At 34.1% G+C, this 23969-nt stretch overlaps 2 protein-coding genes across 2 annotated transcripts; both read left to right on the top strand.

Annotated features, from left to right (window-relative positions):
• Positions 1-953: 953 nt before the first annotated feature.
• On the top strand, positions 954-4731 carry LOC149899093 (uncharacterized). Its single transcript, XM_090114615.1, has 3 exons — positions 954-1200; positions 1493-1660; positions 4496-4731. The coding sequence occupies exons 1-3, from the start codon at positions 954-956 to the stop codon at positions 4729-4731; spliced, it is 651 nt and encodes a 216-aa protein (XP_089970741.1).
• Positions 4732-10487: 5756 nt separating this feature from the next.
• Positions 10488-12085, top strand: LOC149899094 (uncharacterized). The gene is made up of 3 exons (XM_090114283.1): positions 10488-11159; positions 11332-11497; positions 11769-12085. The coding sequence occupies exons 1-3, from the start codon at positions 10488-10490 to the stop codon at positions 12083-12085; spliced, it is 1155 nt and encodes a 384-aa protein (XP_089970409.1).
• Positions 12086-23969: the final 11884 nt, after the last annotated feature.

Raw genomic sequence — 23969 nt, forward strand, 5'->3', positions numbered from 1 at the left:
AAACAACACAAATAAATAAAAACAAAAGCCACACATTAATGTATATATGCATTATTTTTCTTAGTCCCCCGCTTAATATACTGCCACTGGTCTGGTCATTAACCAAGCAATGTCATTGATATAACGTTGGTAATAATATTCCGCCCACCGATTTTACTTATTCCCAAGATACGCATCGGTGGTCCGAACACGCCTACATAAAAAACAAATGAACAGCTTTTTTTGATCACGCGACTGCTATTTTACGGTTGGAAATGGTGTTTATGAAAAATTGTTTTGATATATTTAATTAGAGTACAGTGTAGGTAGTATGCACCTGCTTCAAACTCTTTGTTAATGAGATGAAACGCCTACTTTGTTATCACTATCATTTTTAGGGGGCACACCCTCGTCATCATGAAATTTCGTTGTGTCAGAATATTTTGTTTATCAGAGCTCTAATTATTATCAGGATCAGGAATTTCCTTTATTGGATACTGCCTAATGCGTGATTGTATGACTCGTTCCATGACGATTTATAAACGCTCATGAAAGATCAGACCATGATTGTCTCAAGGAATTATCTCATTAACACGTATCTTAAGAAAATAAGCACAATAACAGCACTTTTTTTTAATTTAACAACCATTAAAACAAAAAAGGCTTCATCTATAAAATTTTTGGGAGCCGAACTTGTATTTTTACAATATTATAGGAGTAGATAAAGTAAAAATACTGACATTTTTATCAAACTTAAAATTACGAGACAGTGTCGTATGGGAATTTTGTAAGAGTGATTAAAATTAAATTTTAACGACCACGACAGTTACAGCGACACAGTCGCATTGTTTTCCCCACTATACGATACGTTTACAGGAGCCAAGATTAAACCAAAACATTGAAATCAAACATCAAATGTTCCCATCAATTGCCTATATAAAGCAGCACTAACTGGCCGATTAAAGAGTTTTAAAATGAGGTTTCATAACCTACATCACATAGTATTGCCTTGCCTTTTAAAGGCTCTTGTAATAAATGCATTAAGTGTGAAACCACAATTTTTTGAGAAAAATCATCAAATGTGTTTGAAATTAGCCAAACAACCGTATTTTGATATAGATATAGTTGTAGGTAAACCCTGGAGAATATATTATACGTGGAATCTGAAATTGGATACAAAATGTTTGGATATGGTGTTTAGGAATGCTACGGTAGAAGTAAGTAAAAAACGTTTAAAATTACTAGTTTTAGAATATTATCTATGTACCATAATTTTCTATAGACAGGTCTTAAGAACTACTTCCTAGCTATCTACAAATAAACACATACAATATTGGTTTCAAAATTGAAATAAAAGTAAAATTTAGGAATAAAAATTATAAATCATATTTTTTAAAACATAATTGTGATTATTCTGCCAACTGAAATCTAGACAAAATGAATAGTTCCCAATACATACCTATTTATAATAGTATTGTGAGACATAAAAATCCTTACCTAATATTACAGATAGTCAATCGAGTCTGGAACGACATGAATGAATATCTAGAACAGCAGCCGGCGTGGGAAGCAGCTACCTTGAGCGTGACCATGGGATCAGCTAAGCATGAGCTGCTGCTCTTTGCTGACCAGGGGCCCGCTGGCAGCTTCGTCGCGGTTCCCAATGTTATACGTGAAGGAAGTTAGTACGAGTCAATGTTATTTTTGTTGATAGGAATTTGCTGGTAGAGTCAAAATAAAATTTTATAAAACACATTTTAACATCTATGTAGGTATCGGGAAATGAAAAAATGTTTTTAATTTTCGAATTCAATAGTTTTCTAAGTAAGTAAGAATAAAAAGGCTAAATGATGGAAATAACACATGTGAATTATTAAAATTCATGCAAAGCAAGTACAGGTAAATTAGCTTGGAGAAATTTTTGCATATGTAGTGGTGTGTATATTACTCAGATCTTAGAGCGCGTTTCCACTATATCGTTCTGACTTCTGGCCTATACAAAAATGTTTCGATATCCTAACATTACTATTTAATTTTATACTTATTCCTAGCAACACTTTTGTTTTCAATAAAAACAAGTTTTTATTTGAAAGAAAATGGTTTTGACTTTATAAAAAAAAATATATCATTCAATTTCACGTCCTTGAGCAAACGACAAGGCGACTACCGTGAAACAATAAAATATCGTGTCCATAATAATTTGTTTCATAATTAATATTTGACCATAATAATTACGAAACAAAACAAATAAATAAATCGTCACTTGATAGTGGAAAGTGGAAACACGCACAAAACCAGAATAAACCAGTTTACGCTGTCCGCAGGTGCCACGTGCAGTCGTTTGGTACCGTGAACATAAAGCACACATTTCATTCAAAAATTATAATTATTACGTATAGACCGGGAGATATTGACACAAAATTTCGAGTCATTTGTAACAGGATGGCGGTTCTACAGGGGTCTTAGTACGCAATGACAAAAAGAAATAGTTTGGAAAATCCAAAAGTGCACGCCTCATAATTTTTTTTTTAATAATTATTTATTAATTATTATTTTTGTTTATTTAATAACAATTAAACCACATCGAATCAGACCCTGAAAAATAAAAGGGTTCTATTCCTGAGCATACTCAAGCGTAAGAGAAAAAAAAAGACTCGATTAGTAAAGTATTTCGGTCGCTATCGTGTTAACAAGAAAATCCTCCGCACATACAGACACACGGACGTCCAAGACAGAACTTTTTTAAACTGTTTTTTAACTAGTTTAAATAACAAAAATGACATCAAAAATATCATGAATGTTAAAAATAGTGTTTTTTCTTAATATGTGTGTGTATGTATTATCTTACAAGTGCAATGTATGATACATAAAGACATTTTAAGTTTGAAAAATCAGATGTTTTGCGCGAAGTGACAGTAGTACCCACCTCAACGCTTCGCTTATGAGGCGTGCAAAACGATGGTGTGAACACTGGTACCGGCGGCTTAGTCGCGTAGGCGTTAGTCGAACTCGTCGGAAAAATAGCGAAAGTCAAACGATTTGTAACACAAAAATTTTAGAATTTACCGATAGCCCATAAAAAAGAAGTAGGCGGTAGTGTCATGCCATACTTTTCCGGTGTGACTTACAGCCCGCCATACCGACGCGAATGTGTTGATTAAAAAAAAAACAATTCAACCATTTGTACCAGGCTAACTTTTGCACAGGTAACCATCGTCGTGCAGCTATTTACGAAAATCGCCATGCCATACTTTTCGGACGATTCCAAATGGTCGCCATACCGCCGAAAATCTGCAAAAATTTTTTTTTTCGCCAAACTTTTTGTACCAGTATTGCATTTGGATTTTTGGAGAGTATTTGATAAAATGTGACCATTATTATATTTACCATACTTCTAGTAGGGGGAAAAAGTGCTGCCATACTTAAAAAATTAATTTAGTATTAATTTATATAAGTGAAGATTTCCACCACCTAGATCTTTGAAATTTTGTATTTATATTCGTTGAACCTCAAACTTACAGGAAAAATTAGTGCCATACTGTTACTAATCGTTCAAAATACGAATAAAATCTTACAATAAAAAAAAATCTTATACACATTCGCCACCTCCCACAGGTATGGCATTATCACACTTCTATTTATAATCATTCAGGAGTTGTTGAAAAAAAAATTTAGGGTGGTACAAATGGTTCGGCGAAAAAAAAAATTTGCAGATTTTCGGCGGTATGGCGACCATTTGGAATCGTCCGAAAAGTATGGCATGGCGATTTTCGTAAATGGCTGCACGACGTTGGTTACCTGTGCAAAAGTTAGCCTGGTACAAATGGTTGAATTGTTTTTTTTTAAATCAACACATTCGCGTCGGTATGGCGGGCTGTAAGTCACACCGGAAAAGTATGGCATGACACTACCGCCTACTTCTTTTTTATGGGCTATCGGTAAATTCTAAAATTTTTGTGTTACAAATTGTTTGACTTCGCTATTTTTCCGACGAGTTAGACTAACGCCTACGTGACTAAGCCGCCGGTACCAGCGTTCACACCATCGTTTTTCTTTTTGTCATTGCGTACTAAGACCCCTGTAGAACCGCCATCCTGTTACAAATGACTCGAAATTTTGTGTCAATATCTCCCGGTCTAGTTAATGTAAAAGTTATACGTATGTTAAATGTGCAAATATTAAAATAAAGTCTCATCTTTTTCAGAGGAGAAACACATATAGTTTAATTTAAAATCCCTTATATATATATAAAATAAAAACTAAAAATAAAATGTTGTTTTATTTTATTTGCTGACCATACACTACTACAAACGCAAAAATTTCTCCAAGCTAATTTACCTGTAAGGTACCTATTTTTTAAAATTTCAGCAATGCTACGCAATCACATTTTTTTTATATTTTTCGATTAACAAACACTCGTTCTTTATACACATTAATAATAAAATCTCAAACGAAACGTTTTATTACAATATGATCGCGGTCTAACTCAATACAATACCAAACTCCTGAAACACAGATTTGGTGCCAATACGGCAAGCGGTGCCGCTCCTCAAGTTCCACCTGAAGTTACTCCGCGGCGGCAAGTTCCTGCTGCTCATGGATTGTCACGTCGGTGGAGCGTCCCTCGCTGCCAGGCCGGATACAATTCCATACAGATCGGAGATAGCAGCAACTGTAGCTGGCCTCGATATTGGTGATGGCTTCCCCGCGTGTACTGATGAAAAGAATAATGATGAACAGATTGCAGAATAAAGTTTTGGAATATTACGTGGTTTTATTTTTTAATGATTAAAAGGTTGCTCTATATACTATTGCCAGATTTTACAAAAAAAATATGTAATATGTATAACCAAAATATCAAGATACTTTGGTATATTTTGATACCACAAATTTGTTTTTGTTGTCAAATATTACAGAAATTCCAGTACAGTCACGAGCAATAATATATGCCTAGGGGGCGATGTGCAAAAATATCTGTCACTAGAACTAATTCAATAATATCTGTCTGCCCGTATACAGCAAAAATATCTGACATTAGTAGGCAGCATAATAAAGTGGCATCAAAATTATATGACGAAAATGTTACAGCAAATAATTGTGACAACCTCTCATGGCATAAATATGTGACGTCAACTAGGAAGCAATAATATCTGACACAATTTCATATTTCTGTATTTTGCATCGATTCCTCATACAAATCTATACTAATATTATAGAGGAAAGGTTTGTATGTATGTATGTATGTATGGTTTTCACGCATAAACTACTGGACCGATTTTGATGAAATTTGGCACAAATAATCTTTAGACCCTGAGAAAGAACAAGGGCTACCTTTTATTTCGAAATATGTACCACGGGTGAAGCCGGGGCGGACCGCTAGTCATAAATATGTGACATCAACTAGGTGGCAATAATATCTGACACAATTTCATATTTCTATATTTTGCATAGATTCCTCACAAAAAGCATAAATATGTGACATCAACTAGGAAGCAATAATATCTGACACAATTTCATATTTCTGTATTTTGCATCGATTCCTCACACAAAGCATAAATATGTGACACCGACTAGGTGGCAATAATATCTGACACAATTTTATTTTTAATTAAATATTGAATTAATCTTCTTATATCTTATATATATATATATAAAAATGAATCGCAAAATGTGTTGGTAAGCGCATAACTCGAGGACGGCTGAACCGATTTCGATAATTCTTTTTTTATTATATTCCTTGAAGTACGAGGATGGTTTTTATGTAGAGAAAACGTAAATATGTACCACGGGCGAAGCCGGGGCGGACCGCTAGTATATATATAAAAATGAATCGCAAAATGTGTTGGTAAGCGCATAACTCGAGAACGGCTGAACCGATTTCGATAATTCTTTTTTTATTATATTCCTTGAAGTACGAGGATGGTTTTTATGTAGAGAAAACGTAAATATGTACCACGGGCGAAGCCGGGGCGGACCGCTAGTCAATAATATAAAAATGAATCGCAAAATGTGTTGGTAAGCGCATAACTCGAGAACGGGTGGACCGATTTCGATAATTCTTTTTTTATTATATTCCTTGAAGTACCAGGATTGTTCTTATGTAGAGAAAACATAAATATGTACCACGGGCGAAGCCGGGGCGGACCGCTAGTACAAAATAAATAAATTTTATTTTAACTACATTGTTTTAAAACATTATTACCATATTAATTAATATGTGCCGTCGTTGTATACTACATATATGTCTAGATATTACATATATCCTACTAGTTTAACACCCGCGGCTTCGCCCGCGTTTTCAAAGAAAAACCCGCATAGTTTCCGTTCCTGTGGGATTTCCAGGATAAAAGCTCTCATAAGCGTTAATCCAAGTTACCTTCTATGTGTGTGCTAAATTCCATTTACTCTTTTATTTGTGTGAAAGAGTAACAAACATCCTTACATGATACTCACGAACTTTCGCATTTATAATATTAGAAGGATATCATATCATGACAAAATTAAAGTATTCATATACTTATATGAATGCCCACTTGGGTAGATTTATTTTATTTGAAGGTTCAGTGTAACCTTCATGTATTATTTAGAAATTGTTTTGTCACATGTTTTGTTATATTTGACGTTAGCGGCGTTTGACACGATTGCTCCGTTATTCATTTTCATTTACCTATAATAATTAGCCTATAATATTGCTATTATTTTATTGAGTATCGAAAATTATGGCAAGTTATCATATTATCGTAATTTTATTAAAAAAAATATTTACAAAATATAATGTGTCTTTTGTTCATATTCTTACCCCAGCAAAATACATAACACTAATTCAATAAATAACGTTTTGCCTTTTTAAAATCCTATCCTATCTTATCCTACTAGTCCTACTATAATCCTACTTCCTATCCTACTAATCTAGTATTATTAATGCGAAAGTTTGTGAGGATGTGTATGTGTGTGTGTGTGTTTGTTACTCTTTCACGCAAATACTACTGAACCGATTACAATAAAATTTAGCAGACAAATAAAGGGTAACTTGGGTTAACACTTAGGATAGGTTTTATCCCAAAATTCCCACGGGATCGGGAACTATGCGGTATTTCTGTGAAAACGCAGGCGAAGCCGCGGGCGGAAAGCTAGTGTCACATATTTATGCTTTTTGTGAGGAATCAATTTTATTTTACAATATAGAAATATAAAATTGTGTCAGATATTATTGCCTCCTAGGTGACGTCACATATTTATGCTTCGAGAGGTTGTCACAATTATTTGCTGTAACATTTTCGTCACATAATTTTGATGCCACTTTATTATGCTGCCTACTAATGTCAGATATTTTTGCTGTATACGGGCAGACAGATATTATTGAACCCGTTCTTATGACAGATATTATTGCTAATCTGCAAATGGTAATATATTTATGCTTCTGACTGTACCTAGGTAATAAATACAGCTACTTGTAAAGCTATTGATTGTAAACGTCTTATGTCACGTATTATGTTATTGTTATAATGAATAGTAAATATTTATAAATGAACAACAACATTGAAGCAACACAAGTTATTAATGAGTTTAAATCATCACAGTGTCTCCACATTGTGTGGTTATAATTATGGAACAATTAATTAAAATACTTTTTCTCTCCGTAATAGTGAATAATGTTATAAGTAATTCAAAAAATACATTAAAAGAAGTGCCAATGAACTACAATAGTTTAGGTATAGAAAACTGGACAAGCTGTGAAGAATTTCTGGCCAATACAACCTTTGATCCGGAAACTGTTATTGATATCGACTGGAAGATATTTTATTTCTGGCATTTTGAAACTGATGAGTCGTACATATTGAGATTCAGCATTCCATATCCTGTAGTATGTATATGATTTTTTTGGGTATTTTTATTTAATCCTGTAGATGGTCATTGAAATAAATAGTCAACGATATACCTAAGTAAAAAATTAATTAGCTCCTTGCAAACTTTTTGAACGACAAACGTCAAAAATTACCGCACAATATACCAACTTTTAACTTTAGTAGGGATTTGCGAGCAATTGGAAGAGGGCGCGGTATCTTTATAATTATTAGATATCATCTATAATGTCGGTACTAAATTAATAATAATATGAAGTTTTTCAAAAATCAATAATTTGCTAGTACTATATTTTAATAACACTTTGACATATTATTTAGTAAATTTTCCTTCTATTCTGTGTTTATTGCAGTTGATTGATCGTTTTCGAACCGAACTACACGACGTATACCCTTCTGTAAATTGGAACGACTCAGTACTTTTTATGGAGACGTCAATAGATTTCAGCGCTTTATTTATCCTTACGGAGACACCCGGAAAGTTTAAGATTGTACCGAACTTGGCATTCCACTGTAAGTTTCATGATTTTGGTTCCATAAATTCTTTGGTTTGTTTCAATTGAAATACGAATTGTTTTGAATGAAAATTTTGTATGTATTATAGGCAGGAAACTACTGTACATTATAGATAACTATTACCTATTGGAATTTTAGAGAAGGTCTTCCTATACTTGTTTGATAATATGGATAACCAATTTACTATTAAACTAATAATTCTATTAGAAAGAAACGATATAATACAATAATATGGTCGATATAAGCGTAAAATTTCAATCGAAATCAAATTTATACTTTAAATTGTGAATAAAACGAATTTAACTCGGAGTATGTAGGTACCTACGGTCTATACGAGTTCTTTCACTTTTTTGCTCAAACTGTTTGTTAGTAGCAAAAATCGTAAATGTACCTAGAAAATAAACAATTGTCAATTGTCTAAACCCTTTGTCGTCATTCATATTAAACCATAATAAGAAATGGGGAATTCAAAGTGGATAGCTGTTTACATTGCTGCATAAGAAGTATTCTTTAACATTTGTATTGCTAGCCGGCGAACAGTGTAATGCAAAAATGTGGTAAAATGCGAAAATCCTAAACAATGTTCGTCATTGTCGTGATAAACATTTGTCTCGAGTAAAGTATAAACTGTAAACGTTACTTGACACGTCTTTAAGTAACTAAATTTAGTATGAAACCAAACATTGGAGATAGAATATACGCTGTACCTTATGTAATATGTACTAACATGCAAATAGTTTATTGTGTTTTAACCTCCAAGTTTAGCTCTAAATAAAAATACTACCAACCACAAAATAATTTTACATAAAACAAATTTCAGATAAAGATATACCTCTCGCTGAATTTGGGCTGAAACTCGTTTATCCAGGGTATTTAGGAATACTGAATTGCAAATTTAGGTTCTGTTATGCTTTGGCACCTGTCGACAAAATGCCTACTGAAAAAAATGTAAGTAGTTAGATCTAAAAATATTTACCTTTCGCGATTTCACTATAGCTTCTTTATTATAAAGACAAACGCACAATTAGGCATAACGCTGTGCTGAATTTGATTGGATTATTAAAACCTTGTTCTTACAGATTCACGAAGAAGCCCAAAGGCTCGGATTTAAAGGTGACTTCAACCGATCCTACTTGCTGGAGGAGCAGATGACACCGGACCTCTCAATATTTGACGACGACGATATTGAAAGAGACCCGGAAGAACTTTATGATGAAGATGGTGAAGATTAGCAAATTATAAATAAAAAATTGTTATTTTAATATTATTTATTGATTTAGCGACGATACAGATTGTAATAAGGTAATATTACCGACGTTGTAGAAAAACATCGGTACGAACACATAAACAAAGTCGAAACGACAAAATACACGCAATAAATAAGGATTTTATTAATTTCAAAATAAAAAAAAAAATTCAATGTTTTCGTAAAATGCATGAATAAATATACCTACTCTTTTTTAACAAATTAGACTTACTAGATGAACTATACATAATTATTATAAACAATTATATGTGAAATCATAATGCTCTAAAATATCTTTACCATTGGCCATGTAACAAGAATACAAATGCACAAACATATAACTGTTTTCAACTTACGATTCAAGCAGTGTCCATAACATCAATGTGGAAATTGTTGACATAACAATGTGTAAGGCAGATGTAGAAAACTATGCTGATACAATAAACTTGAAAATAAAAATTTAATAATGTCAAGATATGAAGGTTTACAAAAATCTTATAGGTATGCTCTGAAAAGACGGACTCATCATTCAAGTCATGTAATATAATGGTTAAATAATAATTAATTGGAAAACTACGCGTAAGTATAATATTTGAAACATCAAGGTCGTATATTTTAGAAATAATTGTTTTTTTTTAGTAAATATATCAAAACTTCATATCTGAAAGAGTTCTCTCTTTTAGTTTATAAGAAAAAAAATCGTTATGAAAGTTTATAGCCCCTGCTTTTCTTTGAACTTCAGTTTAAATAGGAAGAGTAACCAATCAGTATCGGTAATCAGGAAAATGTTTGCTTTAACATTTTTTCTGTTCATTACCATTGAGGCCACAAGAAGAGATGCAAATTTTTTATTTGAGAAAGCACGAAATGTGAATTGTTCTAAGATGAATCCTTCGTTGAATATTGGTGCAAATAAATTAAAAAATGTTAAATATTACAATTTTTTTCCACCTAGTCGCAGCCTTAAACCAAATAATATGGTGATCTCTAAAGTTAATAGTGTAGATACGAATGAAATGAATGATATAAATAAAACAACAAAACTAAGAAGAAAGAGAGCTATTTACACTAAAACAGAAGGCCAGGAAAGAGATAAACCTATTGGATTTCTCAGTCCACGTGATGAAGTGTTTTATAAAAATGTATATCAACAAAATGTCAATGCTGCGCATCTAGAAGAGCAAGAAAATATTAATTATAGAAGCCATAATACCAGTAGAATGTACTTTGATTTTGAAGCAATATTAGAACGAAATTTGGCTAAAGCTTGGCCTAATCGTCTACAACATCCTATGCATCCGGATAATAGGCGATTGAATACGCAAGATTCTGATGCACCAAAATCATACAACGTAGAACAATTCGAAGATAATAGTTTCTTCTTAAAATCAATGATCCCGGTACTAACGAATTGGACAACTTGTGAAGAATTTGGAGTGAAGGCGTCTTTTCATCCTGACGACATTGTTAATATTAATTGGATCCCATTCTATATGTGGTCTGTATCAGGCCCGAGTGCTGCGATTGTACACACCTTTACTTACCCTACTAAGAAGGTACATAAATTACTTTATTTAGTCATTTGAACTATTGCTACTATTTAAAAAAAAGTATAAGTAACTTTTGAAACAAGGTTCTTTAACATTAATATATAATCATTAATTTTTTCAATTACGATTTTAAATTAATTACATTATCTTGAAATGAAAAATTTAATACAAATTTTAGTTAGTGCAGCAATATAAAGCGAATTATAGTTCACATGTTCGTAATATTGGATGGAATCAACCAAAACTTTTAATGACAAGTGACATGGAAATGCTTCTAATAGCTAGAGATAGAAAAGGACTTTTTTATGGTATTCCCAGAAACGAAATCCCTGATTCAGTAAAAGGTAAATTCAAGTTATTTGAATTTAATTCATGATGCAATATATACAATTTACAAATCCTAGTTTATATGGAATATTTTATTTTACCTGAGGGTTTATAAAAACACGAGATTAACGTGATCGTCACAAGAGTAAAATTGCCTAGTTTTGAAGTTAAATATTTATTTAAAAATCCAAAATTATAGCAATCTCTTTAATTTATATTTTGATTATTCTTAACGTTTAACACTAGACATTTTAATTTTGGATTAAATTACGCATTTACCTTTTCTAGAGTCCAACGCAACTATGCCCACTGTGAAACTGCGATTGAAAATCGTAGATTCATATTTGGCAATGATGTATTGTGAAGAACTATACACAGTTTTAATGTCTATTTTGGGAGAAGAACCTGAGACAGCAGAAGATAGAATGGATGCGGCTGCAATTCTTAAATATAGGGGCTCAGGAAAACCTGTTTTCAGAGATGTAGCCGCTGAAGTCATTAAGAAATCATTGAGAGATAGAAAGGCACAAGAAGAAAACCAAGACAAAATGATTAGGGTTGAAATGCAGCGCTTTGATCCAGATTCTTTAATAACTAGGTTTTAATGCTGTAATCTAGTAGGTACATTTAACGTTAGCCACTATAACGAATATCTTCTATTTGTTAATAAGCGTTCTTCTTGTATGTTATGAACTTCTTAATGAAGTAAATTTCCTGTTGTTAAGCAAAACAAGCGAAACAACAAACACTTAAACATCCGAATGTACAATTATAAAACCTTGGAAGACATTTCGTTGAAAGTGAATAAGGCAGTCATATTTTCAGTAATTATATTTGATTTGTAGCAGTTTTCATACAGAAAGAAAATTACGTGTGTGTATTCGTATTTTATTTTCGTCTAGAGATTATAATTTTAGAGATTATATTGTTTCAAATATACCTCTAGGTGTTTTCTTTTGATTGATAGTATGTTACTACCATATTATTCTGCAGTGTTATTAATTTTGTGCTTGGATATATCGTCATTTACATTAGCAATAGGGCCTGTACTGCATGAGGATAATAGAACTACTTGTGAAGAGTTTGGTAAATATGCAAGATTCAATCCACACTCAATATTGAATGATTGGTGGATGTCTTTCTATTACTGGGGTCCTACGCAACCTACGCTTCATTTCAAGTTTTGTTTACCGACACCAAAGGTATTTTTACTATATTATATTTTGTAGATATTAGGTATATATGGTGGACATGATCATTTAGACTTAACTTTATAAATTGTGACTAACTTCGTGCAATTTGGAATTTTGGAAATACGAGGTCACATTTGCATTTGGTACAACTTTTTAATTTTGCGATTGCATGGAAAATTTTCAAATGAAATACTGTGACTCAATGTAATTGACTTCGTAATATAACTAAGTGTGTAATTGAAAACATGTTGAAAACTAAACATTTTGTTACAATTTTTTGATAACATTATTTATGAAAAGAGAAGCAAAAAGTGTGAACATATTTTTATTCCAGGAAATCGCTTATTTGAAGTACATTTTCGAGGGCCATGTATTACAACCAATAAATTGGACAGCTACATTATTATTGATGCATGAACGAAGCAACTATACGCATCTACTGGTGGAACAAGGGGACAGAGGAGAGTATTTGTCTTACACCCCGTATAAAGGTTAGCATTTACAATAGATTAATTATTTCACATCAGTCCACGCGGCGTTTTCAAAAACAGATAGGTATTTAAAAACTTCAAGATCTATTTTGTTGAATTCGGAAGATATTACAAGTGTAATATGTAAGGATTGGGTAATAAGGAATGTGAATATGGTTGAAATAATATATTTGTTTTGGTATATTTACTATTTAGTATATACTATTCAGAGTAACTTAATGCTTGTAATTTTATAGATTTTAAACCGACTGATGTAGCTGAACCACATGAACTTAGACTTAAGCAAGTTAATAATGGACGCTATATTGGCTTCATGGTTTGTGATGTAAGTAAAAATACATTAATATTATTTTCAATGCTCATAGTAAAATCAGAAAGGGTTATATTCAATAATGTAACACGTACAAATTACGATTGACAACGCCTGGCGAGACAAATAATAAACATAGTTGTATAAAATATCGAGAAATTTCTTTACAAATATGAACTATAAATCTCGAAGTAATGTACAAGATGAATAATGGGTATTAATATTATCAGTTCCTCAAATAAACAAAATTTTAGAGTAATGCGGCGTACGCGTTCGCGAGATATAAGGACGTGCCAAGGAAGAAAGATATTCAAGACGTAGCTGCGACAATAGGCTATAAGGGTCGTGGGGGCAAATCATACCTGTACCAGGGGCATGAGTGGATGCCCATACCAGAAGCTGATGATACCATGTTGGACACGTTTTTAAATAACAAAGAGTGAATATGGGAACGCTTTTTGAACTTGGTAACGATTTGGTCACGACTTACGAGTATGTAATAATTAATTATAGAATAAGTATTACGAGCTTTGATTTTTTATTTATTCCTGCTTTACCGTAATACTGAAGACAAGAACTACATAACTAAAGACTTTTAATTTCTGATTTTTGAATTTCGATTACTTCGTAACTTAAATCTGACTCTACATTCTGAATTTTTCGTAAATTATATTTTGGAAAAGTCTGGAAAATTCTTGCGTATTATTTAGTATATGAATGTACAAATAAAATATCTCGCAAGGAATTAAATGATTTCGGTTATTTTACCTTATATTATTAAATACATATTGAAAATACTCTATGAAAAAATGGGACTTTAATTTAACCTCACCTTTGTTAAGCGTAACATAATATCTCGGCGGTTTTCCTTTTCGATGGAAATTTATTTAAGTAATTAGTATAAATGGGCGTCTATTAGCTGTATAAATATTTAATGGTATTGTTCCAAGTGCTCCGGGCCACACTTACCGTTCAGTTAATTATGTATGTACTTTCATAAGGTTAGATTTTAGTACTTCAGATGAATACTGATTTGGTTCTTTTTAACCGTATTTGTAGGGGACCTCGATTCGATGATAGTAAATTTGAATTAAAACTTTTTGATTAAATGTTAAATCTATCATTGATACTTTTGCCTAATAAAGTAAGCTACTAATTACTATTTACATATTGTATCCGTATTTTTATAGATATAAAATGTTTTTTATTATTATGTACATCCTTGCAGTAAATTTCTCAACGAAACTTTTATAACCACCATAATAGAGTCAAGTACATTAAAGAGGTATTTAAAATAAAGATGACTATTCATAATAAATTATAAAGCAGTTAATACAAACGTCGACAACACTACTACTATATTGATGTTGTTGGAGATAAAAACGATACTTAATACAGTAAAACGTCGCATAGCAAAATTTCAATACAACCAGTCGTAAAAGGTAAAATCCTGTAAGTTTAACATAAAGGATTTCTGTATTGTGCTTTAGGAAAGCTATTAAGCATTTAAAATGGGGTCATTCAGCTTAGTTTACACCGACGTTTTACTATCCAGACTGTTTAATAGTGAGGAAGCGGCTCTCGGTAAAGCAGGCACACGGTTATAACATGCTATACGCGTTAACCCGTCTTCTCGACGTATAAATTATATAATTTATGAGATATTTTTTTGTGATGGCAACCTTTACTTGCCCGACGACTCGTACTATGTTTTCTCGATTGAATTTTAGTACCTGTGATCAGTTTTAATTTAAATAGCTTGTACAGTAGTACTTACTTAAATGCGAAATAGCTCTCTTAGGTATTAAATTTTTTTTAGTCCAACAAATATTGCTTATATGTATTTGTTTTGATTATCATTTAATTACTTATAAATACACCAATTCACCACCAAAACAAACAAGTTAATTCATATATTTATATAGCGTTTTGTTATAGCCTTCAATGCTGAGTCCAATATGTGCGATAGAATTATTTCGGTAAATCGATATATTTTAATAGCAGCATAAAATATATTTGTATACTCACCATTGGTACGGGTCTGAGGCCAAACGTGTGGTCTGAAAGTGCATGATTTTTTCCGCGGAGTTTTACATTTCTATGGGTAATTAGTGATCATTTGTGTGCATTCAAAGCGTATTTCTTCATTTGCTGACCATTCGCGAGACGTTTCAATTTTTTTCGCCAAGTTTACGATTCACGAAATATCGTTCTGGTCTGGAAACAATGGTGTCATATTCTTGAACTTTTAGTGCATTTTAAAGATACTAAAAATCAAGTCAATAATTGTTTGAAGCACGACCGCAATTTTGGTTTAAATACCTATATAAATAAATGTGTCTTACAATTTTACAACACACAAAAGTTGCTTTAACCTTGTCCACAACCGTACAATTTTTATTATCTATCTCTGAAAATTTGATAAAAATTATTTTAATTTTGTTACTTTAACAATAGCCGAAACAAAAAAGACAAACGGGTGCAACCTGCCTCCAAAAGTCCCCGTTCCCACACGCAACCAAAAGCGCTGACGTATAATCCTGATAATTTCCACCAATTCTATTAATAAGAAACACATTACCAGCTGATTGGAGGGTATAACAAAGAGTTCAATAATTATCATTTTAGTTCGGGTCCGAACCCTGGGCGTCCATCCATCTTGTAAGCATGACGTGCGTGGATGATTAACGATAGCAGCATGTCGTTTGACCTCCACCTAACATCAATGGTGAACTACATTCATTAACACAATGTTTATAAAAGATCAAGTATCTGGGATTCAAGTAGGCGTAGACGGGGATGAATTGAGTGAGGGAGGAGGTCATTTTAAAATGCTATTTCTTTTAGCTTTCTTGGATTATATAAATAGTGCCTATTTTGTTTGTGTATTTTCTTTCCATACGTCTGTACTTATTAAAAAGCTAGGATTAATTTTTATTAAAATTATTGTTCACCTGAGACTGCCTAATCCCTATGTATCTTAGTAACGCGAACGTTATGAGCTATGGACCACAAATTATAATATGTACTACAAATACAATAATTTTTAAATAATCCTTGGTTACTGCACTTTTATAGGTATGATAAAAAATAGTTCGCTTATCTTTATGTATTAGTGAGTCCTTTTTTATATGCTAGATAAATATATGAAAACAGGCTTATACCTAATATCGATTAATGTTAAAACTGAGTGCGTAGAGGAGTGAGTGGGTAGAGGGAGTGGGTAGATGGAGTGAGTGGGCAGAGGAGTGAGTGGGTAGAGGAGTGAGTGGGTAGAGGAGTTAGTGGGTAGAGGAGTGAGTGGGTAGATGGGTGAGTGGGAAGAGGGGGTGAGTGTGTATAGGGAGTGAGTGGGTAGTGTGAGCGGGTGGGTAGTGTGAGCGGGTGGCTAGCCTGAACGGGTGGGTAATTCACTCACACTACCCACTCACTCACATTACCCACTCACTCACAATACCCACCCACTCTGGGTACCTCTACCCACTCACTCCTCTACCCACCCACTCACTACCCTCTGACACACTACATACCCACTATCACGCTACCCACTCACTCACAATACCCACCCACTCTGGGTATTGTGAGTGAGTGGGTAGTGTGAGTGAGTGTGTAGAGGGAGGGAGTGAGTGGGTAGTGTGAGTGAGTGTGTAGAGGGAGGGAGTGAGTGAGTGGGTAGAGGGTGTGAGTGGGTAGTGTGAGCGGGTGGGTAGTGTGAGCGGGTGGCTAGCGTGAACGGGTGGGTAGAGTGGGTGGGTATTGTGAGTGAGTGGGTAGAGGAGTGAGTGGGTAGAGTGAGTGGGTAGGTAGTGTGAGTGAGTGGGTAGAGGGTGTGGGTGGGTAGTGTGAGTGAGTGGGTAGAGGGAGTGAGTGGGTAGTGTGAGCTGTGGGTAGTGTGAGTGAGTGGATAGAGGAGTGAGTGGGTAGAGGACCGAGTGGGTAGAGGAGTGAGTGGGTAGAGGTAGTGTGACTGAGTGTGTAGAGGGAGGGAGTGAGTGGGTAGAGATAGTGGGTATGTAGTGAGTCAGTGGGTAGTGAGTGGGTGGGTAGAGGAGTGAGTGGGTAGAGGAGTGAGTGGGTAGAGGAGTGAGTGTGTAGAGGAGTGAGTGGGTAGAGGGAGTGAGTGGGTAGTGTGAGCGGGTGGGTAGTGTGAGCGGGTGGCTAGCGTGAACGGGTGGGTAGAGTGGGTGGGTATTGTGAGTGAGTGGGTAGAGGAGTGGGTAGGTAGTGTGAGTGAGTGGGTAGAGGGAGTGGGTGGGTAGTGTGAGTGAGTGGGTAGAGGGAGTGAGTGGGTAGTGTGAGCGGTGGGTAGTGTGAGTTAGTGGGTAGAGGACTGAGTGGGTAGAGGACTGAGTGGGTAGAGGAGTGAGTGGGTAGAGGAGTGAGTGGGTAGAGTGAGTGGGTAGGTAGTGTGAGTGAGTGGGTAGAGGGTGTGGGTGGGTAGTGTGAGTGAGTGGGTAGAGGGAGTGAGTGGGTAGTGTGAGCTGTGGGTAGTGTGAGTGAGTGGATAGAGGAGTGAGTGGGTAGAGGACCGAGTGGATAGAGGAGTGAGTGGGTAGAGGTAGTGTGACTGAGTGTGTAGAGGGAGGGAGTGAGTGGGTAGAGATAGTGGGTATGTAGTGAGTCAGTGGGTAGTGTGAGTGGGTGGGTAGAGTGTGTAGAGGGAGGGAGTGAGTGGGTAGAGATAGTGGGTATGTAGTGTGTCAGTGGGTAGTGAGTGGGTGGGTAGAGGAGTGAGTGGGTAGAGGAGTGAGTGGGTAGAGGAGTGAGTGTGTAGAGGAGTGAGTGGGTAGAGGGAGTGAGTGGGTAGTGTGAGCGGGTGGGTAGTGTGAGCGGGTGGCTAGCGTGAACGGGTGGGTAGAGTGGGAGGGTATTGTGAGTGAGTGGGTAGAGGAGTGGGTAGGTAGTGTGAGTGAGTGGGTAGAGGGAGTGGGTGGGTAGTGTGAGTGAGTGGGTAGAGGGAGTGAGTGGGTAGTGTGAGCGGTGGGTAGTGTGAGTTAGTGGGTAGAGGACTAAGTGGGTAGAGGAGTGAGTGGGTAGAGGAGTGAGTGGGTAGTGTGAGTGAGTGAGTGGATGGGTAGCGTGAGTGGGTGGGTAGAGGGAGTGGGTGGGTTGAGTGAGTCGGTAGGTTAAGTGAGTGGGTGGTTGAGTGAATGAGTGGATGAAAGAAAGCATTTTCAAAACATGTGAATCGCACGCACGCACACACACACACACACGCACACACAGACACACACACACACACACACACACACACACACACACACATTCACTCACTTATACACATACATCTGCACACGTATTATATTTGTAAACGTTAAGGAAGAGCGGGTCCTCCTGACACAGGTTTTTGTAAACTTACTAGGAGGACTCATCCACTTTCTGTTTTTGAAAATTGTGTGTATGAAATAAATATATTTTTCATTTTCATTTTTCATTGTATGTTGTATTGTATGATACTTATATAGGGTGTCACTTAAAACTCTATGCGTACTTTAATTGATACTTTATTAAATTAATAACACTTTAGTGATAATTATAACTGTCAATATTAAAGCAACATACTATCTAGGTGAAATCAGAGACGATTGGATAGGAAGAACAGCAACCAGGAATCAGCACCTGAGAGTTTAATTAACAGTCTGCATAAAACTCTGATCTAGTTGTAGGTGACTGGTAAGTACTTCCACGTATACTTGACGACATTTTGTCTATAACCATGAGAAATACTAGTCATATTATAAAAACAGCTAAATTCTAAAATAACCTGTTTGGTAAGCCCGTATTGGAAATTATCACATTATCATAATTATTTAATGCAGTACCTACCCACTAACGTGTGTGTCAACTATAAACATCGTTGTAATTGTAAACGCGACATCTTAATAATCGACCAATAAATTCTCCTAACGCGCACGATGTAATGATAAAACCTATGATAAAACGAAAAAATGTTAATAAACAGCCCTTATCATACTATTTACCTAATGAAAAACTACATATTAACGTTCGACATGAAATACAGGGTGCAGAAATTGATGCTTATCTTAACAACACATCGAATACAAAATGATGCTTTAACATGAAAAAACCTGTCACCATTCAAGAGACCTGTTAGAGCGGCCACAATTGTCACTTTAAAGACAGCTACGGGTAATTCATTAGCCGTTATACAGCCACGATTATCATAAAATTCTAGTAGAAAATAATCTGAGCGAGGACCCAAATGAATAAATATGCCATGTGGGAATTTAGTATCGAAAGTTGTAGAGCCCCGCTGTGACAAAAGAACCCGCGGTTGCGTGGCGCTATGTTTTTTAGATTTGAATTATGTTGACCGATTTAGTAAACAAAGTATTACGCTTGTATCATGTATGGAACTGGTGTGTTGTGTTTTGTAAATTACATACGAATTAATTTTCAACTGCAATGCTTACGTCATTACTTAGGTATGGTTGTAACACTTGCAACAGTTTCAGTTTTTTTTTTTTTTTTAATTTTTAATATAATGATAATTAAAGCAAGCTATGAAACGTTAGAATTCAATGTTGCCATAAAACAAATATGACCATTAGTCGTGTACTAATGGTCATATTTGTCTATTTATGAAAGTAAAACTTTTTATAGCTTTTTAATCCACAAAAAGCCACGGCGGTAGAACAGTCGGCGCATCAGATATAATAAATTTTTTGATCTGTCATCGGGAACTAATTTTGAAGGTTTTGTGCTTTTTCGTCGTTTTTGTATTGAAGCGTCATTTACTAGTAAAGGTGCGTGCGTCTTTATTTTATTTTTATGCAGTGAATATTAGATACGTAGTATTACTACTAGTATAGTATATAATATGTACATATATAGGTAATATTGTGTTAGTATGTAGGTTACATCAAGTTTTTATTTTAGAATTTAATTTTGTAATGTTCTATAATGAAATGCATAAAAAAATTAAAAGCTTTGCTACATTTTCTAAGCTCTACAATTGCGTAAATTATTTACAGGTACTAATTGAAGATGTTCAAGGCCTGGTCTGATGTTCCTATGAATTTATACGTAGATGAATTTTATATGACAAATTCCAAAAAGGAAAAGGACCAAACCGTTGGCCCTCACATCCTTGTTCACGGGAAAAAATTACTAATAAGAGACACGCGTACACGTTGTAATACAACCCGCCCCACAAATATATAAACAATCAAACCCGTAGACAATCTTATTTATATAATTCATGCTTTTAATATTGGCTCCCTTGCATAAATAGTTGATACAATAATCCCCTCAATCTACATGGTTCTAGGGCATAAATTACGTTGAAATAATTTATTGATGCGGTTTTGATTTGCAATATTGGCGTAACTAAAGACGGCGCGTGCCAATTTTTGTGGGAAGCAATGCTGTGATGTGTTACATCTAATTTTAAATTAATATGCAATATTAGTATTATTTAAATATTGTATCATTAGGGCCTATTAATATTCACGGAATTTTCGCCTGATTTTAATAAAATAAAAAATTATGATTTTTATTAATTTCGTAGTTGTGTGAAAAATCTCTTCGTTTTTATGAACGAATGTTAGATGTAAAGTATTTAAGTAGAAATAAAAAGTTCCTGCAACATTTAAATAAGTAAGTAGGTATTATAAAGTATTAAGGTAGATATTACTTTTTATTCGAAGTAAATCTACTTTTTATATATATGTTATACTAAATAACCTACATAGATCTATTTATAAAAATATGCGAAAATTTCTAACTCGTCGATGTCCATCAAATATATTCCCGAAATACAAAATACGTTACGACAGAGGGTCGGTCTGCCCTCAGGCGTTTGTTTTTACATCTCCTGAACTCAATTTGTTAAAACTCGCAGAGAATGTAAGACATGTGCATTGCTTGCAGGCGACTAGCGATGTACAATCATACAAAAAATTGGCTTTCAATAAATAATTAATATAGCTGTTTTTATCAAAGTCTTATTTTCAGCGATTAATTTTGTGTAGCTCTAGGTACATTTATCGTTCAATTAGATATTAGACAGTAAGTGAAAGCAGCTTTATAAGTTGCTTTTTTGATTGTTTTATAATTTGTCTTTTAAATTTTTAAGATTCAGCACCTCCATTCTAACCATTGTTTTACACGTAAAACTTCCAAAGTTTTCATATGTTTTACTATATACAGGGTGTCTCAAAAGAAAGTAAGCCCTGATTTAACTCCCATGGACTTTTTCTTGTGGGGGTATCTTAAATGTAAAGTGTATGCCAACAAACCAACTTCTCTAGTGCATTTAAAAGAAAATATCCGGCACGAAATGGCAGCCATCACTGCTTCTACCTGCCGAGCTGTCATAAATAATTTTACTGTTCGATTAAATGAGTACCGTGAACGCAATGGACTGCATTTGGACGATATTATTATTAACAAATAAATTCCCATATTATGCACTTTAATAATTAATAAACATTTTTTCAATACACCGCTTACTTTTTTTTTATTCATCCACAAAATATAAACTTTCTTTTGAGACACCCTGTATTTAAATGATAGATCATTCTAATGAAAAAGAAATACTAGCTTTATCACACGACTGTACTCGTCACCCCAAAGGGCCGGACCCCACGTAGAAGGCGCGAGTGTCAGGAAAACGGCTCTGAGCCGCAATGAATAGCAAAAATTTAAATTTCACGCAACTATACTCATGGACACTCAGAGTGTGGCGCAATGTATAAGAAAACCACAATTTTGAAATGTTTTAAACGGAATCGGTTTGTTATAGGTAGCTATTTATAAATCCTACGTGTTTTATGCATATTATTGATATCGAACAAAATAAAAAAATAGGAATGAAAAAATATTGCAGAAATTGTAGCTTTGGCTGTATAAAAATAAATTACTCTGTGGTACCTGCATTTTAAAATCTTTTCACAACCGGAACTTGAAGAATTTATAATTTATATCATTACCCTACTACATGTACATTACATGTACAGTACCCCCTATAGGTACATGTTTCACTAGGTAATCTTGCACGGGATGCTACACAATGCTGCATATAATGTTTTTAAACGATGGAGGGTTTCAAAGCGTAGCATTTCATTCTCTTCATAGAACATGTAGTGTATGTACACTACTCTAGTTGTTCTTGCTAAAATCGCGCTCTCCCATCCCTTGGTCACGGGTTGCAATAACTTTATGCATTGAACCAGTACAACTTAATGTTAGCAAGGGTATAAGCCCTTGTTTTGGTTTGCTTATTCTTCTCTACACTACTTAATTAGGTGAAGGGTTCTATGAAGGTTAATTATTGTGGTTTCTATGACACTTTTAAAGCTTATAATGATTATTAATTACACAATATAAGATGAATTATCGAAGTTTCCTCTGTAATCTATTTTTAAAGTAAATAACGTAGTTATTAAAATCTAAAGGTGTTTGATGCGAGATTGCAAAAAATACTAAAAAGTATTTGTATATCATTTCTGTATACAATACAATATGTTATCTGAAGTTGCATGTATATTTATTTTCTTACCTATTAATTAAAATGGATATCACGGGTAAAAAACGGTAGGAAGGGGATGATTTTAAGGTTTTATTAAGATAGAGTTTGAGTTTTAAAATATATACATATTAATTACGAGGCAATAATAGATACGACTTAATTTATGATATGAGTGGATTAAATAGTTACCAACAGATTTATTGCTTATACTCAAATAACATATTAATCTGATCACAAAATAAAAAATGTATAAGTTGTAATAAGCGCATTATATTGCACTTAGACATAGATTAATCACACAGAGGCGTCCTTTAACGAAAGCCACGCGCGCGTCACGTGACATGCGCAGGCGCTTTCTCGCGCCCCGTCACACTGAATCGATCGGATATAGCCATAGAATAGTAATCGTAGATATGCCATATAATATGCCGAGAATGGCTTTCATACTTTTTTAATGGAAACGCTACTGTTTTGATAATTAAATAGTTTGTTATGCCAGTATCTGGTAAAATTGCTCTTCTAATTATTTTATATTGATAGATATTAAACATCTCTTTACCGAAAAAATGTATAAAGGCTGTTATAAAATTTACTTATAAGTACTACATATTTGACATAACATTTTAAATTTCTATTACATTTTATATTTAGTAATTTGTTTTATTTTGCTACCAAAATTTTGTGTACTTCCTATATATTAGATTAGATAGATTAATCTTTGACAACAAAGAACTTTAGTACTGTTGCCGAATGACGTCACGACAGATTATGATTTCCTGATAGGTACGTAACGGCTAACAAGCAGGGGTAGACGCAAACCCATTCTGATTAATCGCTCCTAATGTGAGAAAATCAACACCAACGAGTTTTATGAATACCTATAATCGGCGGGACAAACATTAGTACCGCCATACTAGATCGTGGAATGATTTCTTCTAAGTATTATTTTTTAGCTAAAATAATAATTGCAATATCTGGGAAAATTATAAAATACTTTGATTA

Source organism: Colias eurytheme, chromosome 21, assembly GCF_061535395.1.
Source record: "Colias eurytheme isolate Ceu_HAF_F1 chromosome 21, ilColEury1 Martin Lab GWU primary, whole genome shotgun sequence".
Classification (NCBI taxonomy): Eukaryota; Metazoa; Arthropoda; class Insecta; order Lepidoptera; family Pieridae; genus Colias; species Colias eurytheme.